Source organism: Coniosporium apollinis, assembly GCF_000281105.1.
Source record: "Coniosporium apollinis CBS 100218 chromosome Unknown supercont1.30, whole genome shotgun sequence".
NCBI classification, from domain to species: Eukaryota; Fungi; Ascomycota; class Dothideomycetes; genus Coniosporium; species Coniosporium apollinis.
In genome coordinates, this window is record NW_006913292.1 from 56946 (window position 1) to 68710 (window position 11765).

The 11765-nt window shown below is 54.4% G+C and overlaps 4 protein-coding genes across 4 annotated transcripts; 1 reads left to right on the forward strand and 3 right to left on the reverse strand.

Moving 5' to 3' along the window:
- Positions 1–114: 114 nt before the first annotated feature.
- Positions 115–1569, reverse strand: W97_06214 (uncharacterized protein; the record flags this gene model as incomplete). Its single annotated transcript, XM_007783939.1, has 1 exon — positions 115–1569. One exon carries the CDS (start codon positions 1567–1569, stop codon positions 115–117), a length of 1455 nt encoding a protein of 484 aa, XP_007782129.1.
- Positions 1570–4199: 2630 nt separating this feature from the next.
- W97_06215 (uncharacterized protein) lies at positions 4200–7997 on the reverse strand (the record flags this gene model as incomplete). The annotated part of the gene is made up of 4 exons (XM_007783940.1): positions 4200–6607; positions 6896–7205; positions 7275–7718; positions 7770–7997. The coding sequence occupies 4 exons, from the start codon at positions 7995–7997 to the stop codon at positions 4200–4202; spliced, it is 3390 nt and encodes a 1129-aa protein (XP_007782130.1).
- A 1312-nt stretch (positions 7998–9309) lies between these two features.
- W97_06216 (uncharacterized protein) lies at positions 9310–10774 on the reverse strand (the record flags this gene model as incomplete). Its single annotated transcript, XM_007783941.1, has 2 exons — positions 9310–10666; positions 10719–10774. The coding sequence occupies 2 exons, from the start codon at positions 10772–10774 to the stop codon at positions 9310–9312; spliced, it is 1413 nt and encodes a 470-aa protein (XP_007782131.1).
- Positions 10775–10935: 161 nt separating this feature from the next.
- Positions 10936–11729, forward strand: W97_06217 (uncharacterized protein; the record flags this gene model as incomplete). Its single annotated transcript, XM_007783942.1, has 2 exons — positions 10936–11145; positions 11199–11729. The coding sequence occupies 2 exons, from the start codon at positions 10936–10938 to the stop codon at positions 11727–11729; spliced, it is 741 nt and encodes a 246-aa protein (XP_007782132.1).
- Positions 11730–11765: the final 36 nt, after the last annotated feature.

An 11765-nucleotide genomic window follows, 5' to 3' on the forward strand; every position in this document is an offset into this window, starting at 1 on the left:
ATAAATGTACACCTCATGATTCTGAGAGGTCCAGACATGTACTGCAAGCTGCACCTGCCAAGACTTCGGACCTAGGAAGTCGCGCCTGTCGTACTCATCCACAAACGCAGACGATCAATACCCGGAATCCCACAGCTCCTTCTCATCCTTGACCTGATCGTCAGCAGTCACAACCTTCTTGACTTCGTTCTTCTTCATCATCTTGCGTTCGTGTTTGCTCACAAGATGAGGCGTCACAGGCGTGATAGGTGTGAATGGCATGTACGGACTGTAAGGGGTGGCCGGCACTCCAGTCCGCGGCGTTGTCAAGCCAAGCGCATCCCGACGGCGCTCTAGGTACGTTGTCTTGGTCGACGGGAGCGCAGCATCACCTAGCGCGCGTAAAGGCAGGGTCGAGGTTGAGGGGCTCGCTGACTGAGCCACACTGATGGTCGACAACGTGGGCACAGCGGTACTGGAGTGTCGCGAATTGCTGCGCTGGGGCGCTGGACGAGGAAGAGGCTGTGGCTTATCAAGCCGTTCATAATGGTCGTCCAGGCCATCGACCGTACCTGGTGTCGTCGGCGCCGACGCGTTTGGCGGTGAAGGTGGCGGGCCTGGGTTGTAAAAGCGTGGTGATAGCGGCGTCTTAGCCTCATCGTCATCATCGGCAGGGTATCTGTCCAGCGGTGCAGAGATGCGGAGATTGCGCAGGCCGCGCCGAGACTTGCTGCTCGCGGAACCCATGGAAGGTGTGCGCTCTTTACGGGTCAGTATACTGCGCGGACTCGAGGGCTGCGTGGCGCTGCTCTGTTGTTGTTGCTGTCGGACAGCCATTGGATAGTCCGGGGGATATATGGTTCTGATGGGGCTTCGTGGGCTTGCTGGGCTCTGTGGAACATCCAAGTGCGCGGCGTTGAGGGCAGTCTGCAATTGCGGTAGCCGTTTACCGGGTTTCCTTTGCGGGCTCATGCCTGAAGGAGGTGAAGGACCTCCGCTTGCTGGCTGGATCTCTTCCGTCTCGGCGCTGTAGACCACCTTTGATTGCGCGAAGCTGTGCTCGGCAACCGCTGCGTATAGTCGTTCCATCTCCTTCTGCCGTTTCTCCTTGTCGCTTTCAAGAACCCTGCTGTCGAACGAGGCGACGCTGACCCCGCCAGGACTCTTCGGATCCTCGTTGACGCTCGTGGTGCTCCTCCGGAATGTGTGCTTGAGCTTGCTGGGACTGGGCAACCAGGCTCGTGCGGTGGAGGCAGGCGATACTGGATCAAACCCCATCCCGGTCGGCCTGACCATCTCTACTTCAATGGCTCCCTGTGCGGCGAGCAGCGCCTGTTTTCGTAGTCTGCGGCCGAAGGTGAGCAGGCAAGCGCCGACGAACAGGACTGTGATGATGTAGCCGCCGAGGATGCCGCAGATTTGTGCCGGGAGAAGTGACCTGTCGCGCGAGGCGTTCGCGGACAGAGGAGGGCCGTCTTCAGGCGATGGAGCTGGCCCGTTATCGATCTCGATGTCCCAGAAGCCTGGCGGTGTAGCGCCTGCTGAGGCAGCCCACAGGAATAGAAGCGCAGTGACAGGGAGCTCAATCATTGCTGGAGAAGCGCAGGACAGCGGGGGCTTTCTTGCGACAACGACTGCGACGTCGAGCGTAAGGGACAGGCACGATGGTCGCTGAAGCTGGCCCCATATCGGGCGGCCAGGGAGTCTCGGTGCTTTATGCGGTGGAGCTGCGGTGGAGCTTGCAGTCCAGAGCCGGCTGCAGGAACAGCCAGTTGTGGTGGAGAGCAACGGCGGTTGCAATGTGATTCGGCGGCATTTGGCGTGCCCGGTGAAAATGGCGGCGCTGGCTGCAGTCTGTTGCCGCCCGGCTAGGCCAATCAAACCCGCGCGGCTCCGACCAGATCTCTATCACACCAACAACGCCGCCCACTTCCAAGACCTCATCGCAAGCTTCTCGATAGCTAGACTCAGCCCTCGCTTGTGCCGTCACGTCACAGTGCTAGATGCGCCGAGGGCACACCAGTCAGCACTATCACAGCAGCCGGAGAGAGGCGGGCGAGGTTTTACTCCAGGTGATAGGATTGGTGGCTCCGGGATGGATTTTGTTATGCGAAGCCAAAAGGGTCAGATTCTCTACACTTTTGCACTTGTCCAGCTAACACGGCCAGTTTATATTCCATGGGCTTCTTCGTAAGAAAGGAAGTAGGAACCCGGACGGGTTCCGATGTGTCTCTGAACGTAGCACGCCGCTGGCTTGGGATTTGCTCCCTCGTGCATGCCTCCTGTGGCAGTAGTCGGAATGAACGCTTTCTTCCCACTCGACTTCTTGACCTACGCTCCTTAGGAGAGGAACATGTACAGGTTTTCGAGAAGCGTGAGGTAGCAGATAGGGCAAAATATATGACCTTAAGCCATTGCTGTGGTAAGAAGCTAGTAGTGTTACTCAAGCTGGCAAATTTTGAATCGATGAAGACTGGTCTTGCTCTAGAGCAACTGCCTCGCACTTATCGGCATGCTGTTTACGTAGCAAGAAAGTTGGGCAGCTTCAACCTTTAGATCGATTCACTGTGCATTATCCGAGACTCACCGGAAGGCTGGCAGCAGGAATCCGTCAACATGCACAAGGTTTACGGCAATGCCTTGTGCGATATCGCAGCGACAGCATCCGCCGATGGAAGCAAAAGCTGTTTTCCAGGCCGAGATAAACGTATCTTGGATGCATAGACGGTCAACATTCCTCATGGCAGTCAAACGGAACCTCTCTGTTTCGTGGAACAAACGCCGTCAATTTAGGAGTACTTCAACCGATTGCCTCTACTTAAAAGAGCGTGGATTGTCCAAGAACGCATCCCCTCGTCTTGCGTCTTACACTTCGGCCAACACCAACTCTTTTGGGAATGTAACGAGTTGACTGCTTGGGAAGAATCACCATTCGGCTTCTCTGCTTTGCTCGGCCGTTCCCGGAATCCGCCAACCGTTCGCGACCCCCCGTGCGCATCATTTCCAACGATATATGTCCAAATGATGCTGGCATCGACATGGATGGATTTTTCTCCATCTGGAACGAAATAGCGACAGCTTATGCAGGATGTTCGCTCACGAAGGAATCTAATAGGATCATTGCTCTCTCTGGGATCACAAGCAAGTTACGAGGCTTAGTCAATGATACTTGTGTGACCGGCATCTGGACGCGATCCATTGAGAGGCAATTGACATGATTTCTATGGGGCTCACCTAAGTCACCTCGCCTAAAGCCCAACGCACAAGTGGCTCCGACTTGGTCTTGGCTCTCCGCTTGTGACCATATTTTTTTGAACCACAGGGTCGCTAGCTACATGTTCCTGTTCATCAAGGTTTTGAACAAGCAGGACCTCGTATTGCAATGCAACAGTTCGGGAAGGCTCGACGATGGGCGAATGCAACTGCGGGGCCTACTTTGTCAAATGTAGTCTTTCAAAGAGGACATCGCGAGACCCCGACATTCCATAGAGACATCTGTATCGCTGCGGCTCGATTCTTCTCAAGAAACAGTGTTTGGTTCTTATGGTAAATTAACACCCGATCCGGCTATCTCTCCCAATGACTGGAATGGGCAAAACGTACTGGTTCTTGCCAGTGAGGCCAGTCTCTAAGAAAGGTACGGTTCAGTCGGAAGAGGGACCCTTGATCGATCTTCTGGAGGGGTTGATTCTTGAAGAATTGGATCCAGCAAAAGAGGTTTTCCGAAGATACGGATACCATAGCGGGAAGGATGCATTCCCGGACCAAGATCTGTACCACATTTTCAAGAAGGAGAGACCGAAAAAGCCAGCTGAACCTTGGCCGCTCCCCAGTCAAATCGACCTGTCCTCCTCAAACAGTCAACACGAATGGCCAGAAGTAGAAGCCAAGGCAGTAGCATCTGAGCTTTTTCATGGCCGTCTTCAGCGCACGAAAACTTTGATACGAATGCATCAAGGACAACTTCATTAACCTTCAGCCAGCTTGAGCTTCTATTCCACAATCAGGGGGTTTAGACTTCAAAGAGCTTCGGAACTCTGGTGATGGAAGACGATTTCCCGCAATTGTGGTCATTTCTCGCTCGCAGCTGGCGATACGGCATTATCCATGAGTTCTTAGTTACTCTAAAACCTGTACTGTTCCGCAGCAACACCTCAAGTCGACATTCCAAGGAAAACAAAGAAACCTTACAATCCGAAGCGCCATAGAACAACCACCGCTTACACAACCTGATGCGTGCCCGGCATTCTCAAGCCACCCACTCCGCTGCTATTGCCACTCTGGCCGCTATCCTTCTTCTCCATGCTCCTGCTTCCGCTGTCATTCTTCGCCAGGCTGGTAGGGCGCGACATGGTGAAGAAGCCCTGCCTTAAACTCAGCCCCATGCTCCTTCTTTTATCTCCGTCAACCTTGTCCTCATCACCCTCCGCAAACCATCCAGTCTTGCGCTTGATGAGCTTCCACAGCTCGATGCCCAGCACAAAGATGACTACCCCACCCACTGAGAGGGCCCACTCCCACGTGATGCTCGTCTGGCGAAAGACGGTGGTGTTGAAGCCGGGGATGTAGATGCAGGGGAACACGACGAGGGAGCCCAGGACGACGGACCAGAAGAGGAATTTGTTCTCATAGATGTCCTTGAAGAAGGGGAACCTGCTCTCGCTGTACGGGTCAAGCCTGAACATGCTGCGGCGGATGGACTTGAACTCCCACGCGGAGATCAAAATGAGCCATGTGAGTTCCGCGAAGACAGCCGAGCGGGCGCGATAGACGGTGTCGCAGCCCTCGCTCCAATGTGAATTGCAGTCCTCGCCCAGCTGGCCGTCGCCGGGGCCGTAGACGATAATGATGAAGGTTACCAGCGTCAAGATGCCCATGATCATGCCATACACGATCATGTCTGTGATGATCTGCCACGTGAAAACGCCTTTCTTGTTGTCGTGCGGTGGACGTGTCATGATATTGTAGCTGGCTTTCTCACGCCCCAAGCCGAACGCAGGAAACCCTGAGGTAACCATGTTGATCCACAGGATTTGGAGCGGGGACAACGGAAAGACGGAGAATCCATTGACGTCTTGGAAGCCGAGACCGCAGATGAGGAGGATAACTTCCCCCACGTTGGATGTCAGGAGATGGAGTACAAAGCGTTGGATGTTGTCAAACATCCGTCGTCCCTCTTCAATAGCGTTTACGATCGACGCGAAGTTATCGTCTGTGAGCACGATGTCGGAGGCTCCCTTGGCTACGTCGGAGCCGGCAAGGCCCATAGCGATGCCGACGTCGGCTGCTTGAAGAGACGGCCCGTCATTCACTCCGTCACCGGTCATGGCTGCGTAGCGTTGGCGGCGATGAAGAGCGGCGATCATGCGCGTCTTGGTGTGCGGTGCGCACCTGGCGATGACCAGCGGGAGTTCCGGCATCTGATCGATTTGTTCGTCCGTCATTCCATCGAATTCCGCAGCGGTCCTGACGAGCGAGTCACCAACCTCCTTTGGAAGGATGCTGAAGTCTTTGGGAATGATTCCGACCTCCTTGGCAATGGCCGACGCAGTGCCAGGGTGGTCGCCGGTAAGCATATGCACACGGATACCGGCGTTGGTACATTCACGAACGGCTCCCTTAGTCTCGAGGCGTGGTGGATCGTAGAGCCCGGCAAGTCCCAGGAGGGTCAGATCACTCTCGATTTCGTCGCGAGGGATCTCCGTCTTCTCGGTGATGTCTTGACCTGTCCACGTTTTGCGCGCAATAGCGAGCACACGCAATCCTTGATCGGCAAGGACGGTCATCTGTTCGTTGATTGATTGCTTGACCTCTTCCGTCATATCTAGCTCGTGCTTGCCTACACCGACCCTTGGGCACAAGTCGATGATTCGTTCAACGGCGCCTTTGACGAAGATGAGAGTTGAGCCATCACTCGGAACCTTGTAGGCGACGGACATACGCTTCACGGTGCTGTCGAATGGATACTCAGCAAGCTGCTTCCATCCTTGCTCTCTCTCGAGTGGAGCCTTGCCCATGCCGAAGCGGTGAGCAAAGACCTGCAGCGCAACTTCGGTTGGATCACCAGTGGTCTGCCATTTCCTCTCTTGTTCGTTATACCGGACGGTAGCCAAATTGCAGAGAGCAGCGGAATGGAGGAAAGCTTCGAGCTCGGGGGTAACTTCGGGAGCGTTTCCTTCTTCACTGCCTCCCAGAGTCTTCTCGTCGTCAAAGTCTTGTTCGGTCCGCCTGTTCTGGTCACGTTGAGTCTTCTCCACGGGCTCTTCGAACTTGAGAGCAGCCGCGCTTCGAAGCTTATCGAGTTCCTCTTTTCTTGCCTCTCTTTCAGCGGCCACCTCCTCTTTAGTCTTAGCAACACCAAGACTGATTGTACCTTGGGTGGGGTTGGCAGCCTCGTCTGAGTTGTTGACCGAGTAGATACCGACACCCGGAATCCAAGCCTTCCTTGTGACCATTTGTCCTTGCGTCAATGTACCGGTCTTGTCGGAGCAAATGTTGGTGATACCGCCGAGGGCTTCGAGAGCACTCAGCTTTCGCGTGAGCACTTTGCGTTTGCGCATAGACGTCATGCCGGTGACGAACGTGATGGTAAGGACGGCGATAAGGGACTCGGGGATCATGGCGATACCTGTTTCAATCAGTCAGTTTCCAACGCAATATTTCGTCAAGCCATTCGACATGAGGCTGCGACAAAGCTGCAGTCGTGATAGAGGCAACCACTGGCAGCTCATGGGTCCGTGCATGAGCCACTGGAAGTATCCTGAGTGTAGAACCGTGTCCAAGTCGTTCAACCTCAGTTCTGAGCTCATGGGTTGAACACGGATATGAAGCCAGCTCTTTAGTACATCTTGATTACACCTCCAGTTCGGTCGCAGCTTCATGCTGAATGATTCAGATGGAAAGACACAAGACATACCTGTGCTGATAGCGTACACCGCAACTTCGGTGGTGATGTTGAACCGATTTACGCCAAAGACGATGATGGCTAGAATAATGGCAAATCCGAATAGCATGTAAGCCAGCTTCGAAAGCTTGATCTGGAGAGGCGTGCCTTCCGTCAAGCCCAAGAATTTGCCGACTGCGTCCCAGGATCGAAGCAACGCTCCTTTGACTGGTTGAGTTCTGCCGTACTTGCGTGACATCGACCGGTTTGGCTTTCGAGTCTTGCCTTGCATTGATTCTGCGATACGACCGATTTCCGTGTGCATGCCGGTGAAAACGCAAATCTAAGCCATGTCAGTGCTGATATAAATCGAGCTTCGTTGCCCCATTCTGTGCTAAAAGTGCTGACTTACCCCTCGTCCGCGACCTTTCGTAACCGTTGTAGATGAATAGACCATATTCAGCCGATCACCGACACCGGTTTCGAGTTCGTTGTGGCCAGAAAAGTCTTGATCTGGGATCTTAGCAACAGGCTGAGCCTCGCCCGTCAAAATCTTCTCATCGCACTCCAGATTCATGGACTCGAAAAGGCGCACATCTGCAGGAATAGTATCTCCGGTCTTGAACAGGACGACGTCTCCTGGAACCACCTCCGCCGAGGCAATGGAATCAATGTTACCGCCACGAAGAACAGTAGCTGTTGGTGAAGATAGCGCTCGGAGTGAGTCCATCTTCTTCTCGGCCTGGAACTCCTGGTAGAATCCGATCGAGATGTTAAGTATGATGACGGCGGTGATAACGCCGCCCTCAACCCAATCCTGGACGCCGTATGAGAGTGCCATTGCTAGCACCAAGACCTGAACAGGGGTTAGTCACTGTAGCTTGATATGTTAAGTTGAGAAACTGACCAAGATCATGGCATTGCTGATTTGTTTTAAGAGGACGGAGTACCACTTGACGCCCTCCTGGCCGGAGAGCATATTCTCTCCATACTTCCTCTGGGCTTCCTTTGCTGCCGCCGGGCTTAGGCCCTGCTCAGTGTTGGTGTTAAGTGCAGAGGCCAGTTGCTCCACCGAGAGCTGGAATGGATGCTTCTCGTATTGCTGGGCCGCACCGGAGCCCTTCGCCTTGCCCATAGTGGCTGGTGTAGGTGATGAGCCCGTATACAAGGTTGGAGTTCTGGTATGAACAGTGATGGGTTGTCTTAGATACAACTGTCGACGCTTGGTTGATTGAGGTTGAATGCCAACAGAGAGAAGTTGAACATGTATGTTCAGTGCAAGGCTTTGCTCTGAAGTGAAAGTTGAGAGTGCACATGACGGCGACGGCTTCCTTTATCTACTTTTCGGTTCCTATCTCTTTCGGCAGAGGCTGCTGCAGCAATGAGAGAAGCCAAGAGTTGATTCTAGGGACCCCTACGTTTCCGACCAAAGGCAGTAATCAGGTGCTGTATATTCCATGGGTTGTGGTCTCGGCATCAGTTGGAAATTCACGTCGTAAGATCTTGGCACCCCTACCGAAACACGGGATGGTTAAAATGCGGATGGCGGATTTATCAGGCTGTTCGCCTCGTATGAGTGCGTCATGTCTTTCTCAAGCCGTCCTTGGAGTATCTCGGCGCCAATGTTTTCACCCCCAAGGTCCACCCCGCCCTTCACCTCATCCCACTCATCCCACTTCCTCCCAGACTCAACGTTTCCCATTGGTGGGAGGAACGCCTCCAGGCTGTTCAGTTGTGCCGGAATCCGAAGCACAACATGCCTTGGCGTTCACGAAGTGGCAATCGGCAGTGAAAAGTCTCGCAGATACCTCGGAGGAACCAATGTTGTAACAGCAGACCTTAGGAGGCTTATCGGGTCTCTACGTCATGTAAGTATTTGACTTGCGGCTGTGATCGGCTCAGGCTACAGTCATGTCGTTATAGAACATCAGCGTCCTCTTCGTACGTTCTACAGGTCGTGCGGAAGTCAGGGCGAGTCGCTTGACAGTGGTGTATGTTGGTATAGGGAACATTGGGACGTTGATTTACGAGAGTGTGGCCTGCTGCGAAATGAGCTGTAAGCCAGTGCTTTACAAGACGTACCGGGTTCGTGGCTGTTGTGGGTACCTAGTTTCCTCACCGGTTGAATATAGGATACGCAGCTAGTGCATAACAGTAAACCCAATGAGGCTAAGATTCTTTTCTAGGGTTATGTATACTCATAGTAAGCGAGTCACCTGCTAGAGAGCGTGGTGTCCTATGGTGTTCTTTCCGTGCTGTCAGATTCTTGAAACCGTTCGACACGTTCTGGAGAGTTTCAAGTTTGATAGAGGGGCAGTCGGCACACTCTATAGGTCTAATCCGAGAAAAGTTCAAGCCAATTTCTACTGTTTGCTGTTATTGCTAGGTTGTCTTCTAATCTCTAAAATCCTTCAGCACCCTTTTTACTCTTCAGGACGCTCTTGCGGCTACCTGACCCCTGCGTCCTGCAGCCTCTCCTCCCACTCCTCTCGTAGCCCTTCCATCTCCTTCCAACAAGCCCTTCCCAGCTCCTCAAACTCAACCTTACTTTCCTCAGTCAGATCCTTCGCATACCTCCACCTTCCTCTCTTCACTTCTTCGCCAACCCTCCCTCCCCAGCCCCACCCTTCAACCTCCGTCCTCGCCACGCGGTCTCTGCCCCGCCAGTCCGTCGCGCTGCCCCATTTCCCCTTACCCCCCCTCTCCTCTATGCTGTCTAACGTGCTCTGCGCCGCAAGCGCCAACCAGACCGGCGCACAAGCGCCTTGGTAAGGCAAACACGTGTGCCACGGGCTGCCTAGCCAGCGGGCTACGTAAAAGGAAGCTGTCATAAAGAGGCCGAGGATCCAGGGGAGAGGAAAAATTCCTGTGGAGCAGATGCCGGGATGCGCGACGTAGATCTTGGGCTTCACTAATTCTGGGCTATACCTTTCACCCGCAGCCTGACTGGCACTGGTAAACCTCTCGCAAGAAAGATGTTGGTCGACCCACGGCGATGAGCTCGGCATCTCGGACGTCAAGGCCAAGACATCTGTAAGGCGCTTGGAAGACTCGTAGGCGAGATCGTGTCTCAGCCCCTGAAAGTCATCAAGGCGGAGGCTGTGGGCATAGGCCTCGAGACTCGATAACCAGATGATCCTGCCCCTTCGGTCCGGCGCCCTCGACGAGGCCGAAAGCAGAGGTGCGAGATAGTGCGCCAGTAGGTAGTGGCCGAACACATTCGCTGCGAAGACCTCGCCGAGCGGCGGTTCTTTCTCCCTAGTCTCACGGCTCTCTGCCGCATCACTCTCGGCACCGTGACTCTTTCCATTGACCTTTCCGTTCGCAGCCCGGGCAGTAAGTGGTAGCTGCGGCTTCACAACCCAACCGACTGCACTCCTCTTCAGTGTCGGCCACGTGGTTGCATGTACCCAATCCGTCAATATCGTCCATATCGCGTTCCCCCAATTGACGCCTATCCACCCGCCGATTCCGGCATTGAGTATCAGAACATCGAGCTTCTCTATTCCGCCGGCCACCTGTGTTCCCAGCAGCTTCTGGCACAGGCGCTGAACGGACAGGATGGAAGTGAGGTCGCATATCTCGCCCTGAAAACGGACGCGGCGTGGCAGGAGAAGCCGGGCCCCGGGAAGTTTGCGCTCAATGTCACGATATGTTTTCTCCAGGTGGTGTTCCAAGCGCGATATGGAATCGCCGCACTTTTGCCGCGAGCGCGTCGTGAGGATCAGATGGAGGGTCTGAGATTGGGGGCGTGTCTGCAGGAACTCATCGATGAGGCGGGTGCATATTGCGAAGCCTAAGCCACTGGGGCTGGAGTTGGTGATGGAGCGGGAGACTGTGGGACGGAGTGGAGTACCTGTTTGCGCCGGTTACGAGAGCGTAGAACGTGTTAGGCGTAGAGTCGTCGGCCATTGCTGAGCTGGTTGATCGGTGATTCCTGTGGTTGAGGATGCGCGGGGTGGAATGCGCGGACATGTGATCAACCGTCACGTGACTCTTTCGCAATGCAATCTGCTGCTCCTCCAGAGCAGTTCACTCCATAGGACTATCGCCACGACAACACCAAGGCCGCAATGGGTCGCAGAGTGAATGAAGACGCTACCAACACCGTCGTATCGCTTCTCCAGAAGGATACGCCCATCGTGGAGATCGGAAAAGTTGTGAATGTTTCAAAGACAACCATCTACCGCATGCGGCTGAACCTGGAGCTCTTCGGCAACCCTTACACCCCTCAAACAGTGATTCGCGGTCGTCCGAAGCTTCTTACGGTCGCGCAGGAAGATGTGAGTAGTATACAGTGTGTCACTATGGAGGATGCTGGCTGACCAGGTTGTAGGCGCTCATCGAATGGATCAGATCTCAACCTACCACTCCCCATCTTGATGAGATGGCCTCCTGGCTTGACCAGCAATTTGGTACCAAGCCTTCTCTGGCTACCGTGTATCGGACACTTGAGCGGGCGGGGTTCAGCAGGAAGGACGGAGTTAAGAAGAAGAGGCGCACCGCTGCCGAACAGTCCTCTCCCAGTCGGGTTGCGACGAGTTCGACCGCATCAAAACGTGGGGCAGCTCGCTCGCCAGCTCGTTCACCAGCTCGGCCACCAGCTCGGCCACCAGCTCGGCCACAAGCCCGCTCACCAGCTCAACCACTAGCTCAACCACCAGCTCTCCCTGCACCTGTAGGGCCCGTATGCATGGTGCCAGTACCGATAGTTCCAGTGCCCATGACTCTAGTACCTATGGTGCTTTTACCTATGAGTTGCGTTCCCATGGATCCGGCACTCACAGGAGACACCGGAAACGCACAGTTCTACATGCAAGGACTGCTGCACAACCTCGCCGACCGCGCTCAACGCGACGCCCATTGAGAAATAGAAGCAGCGCCCCTTCAAGTCGCCATTCTG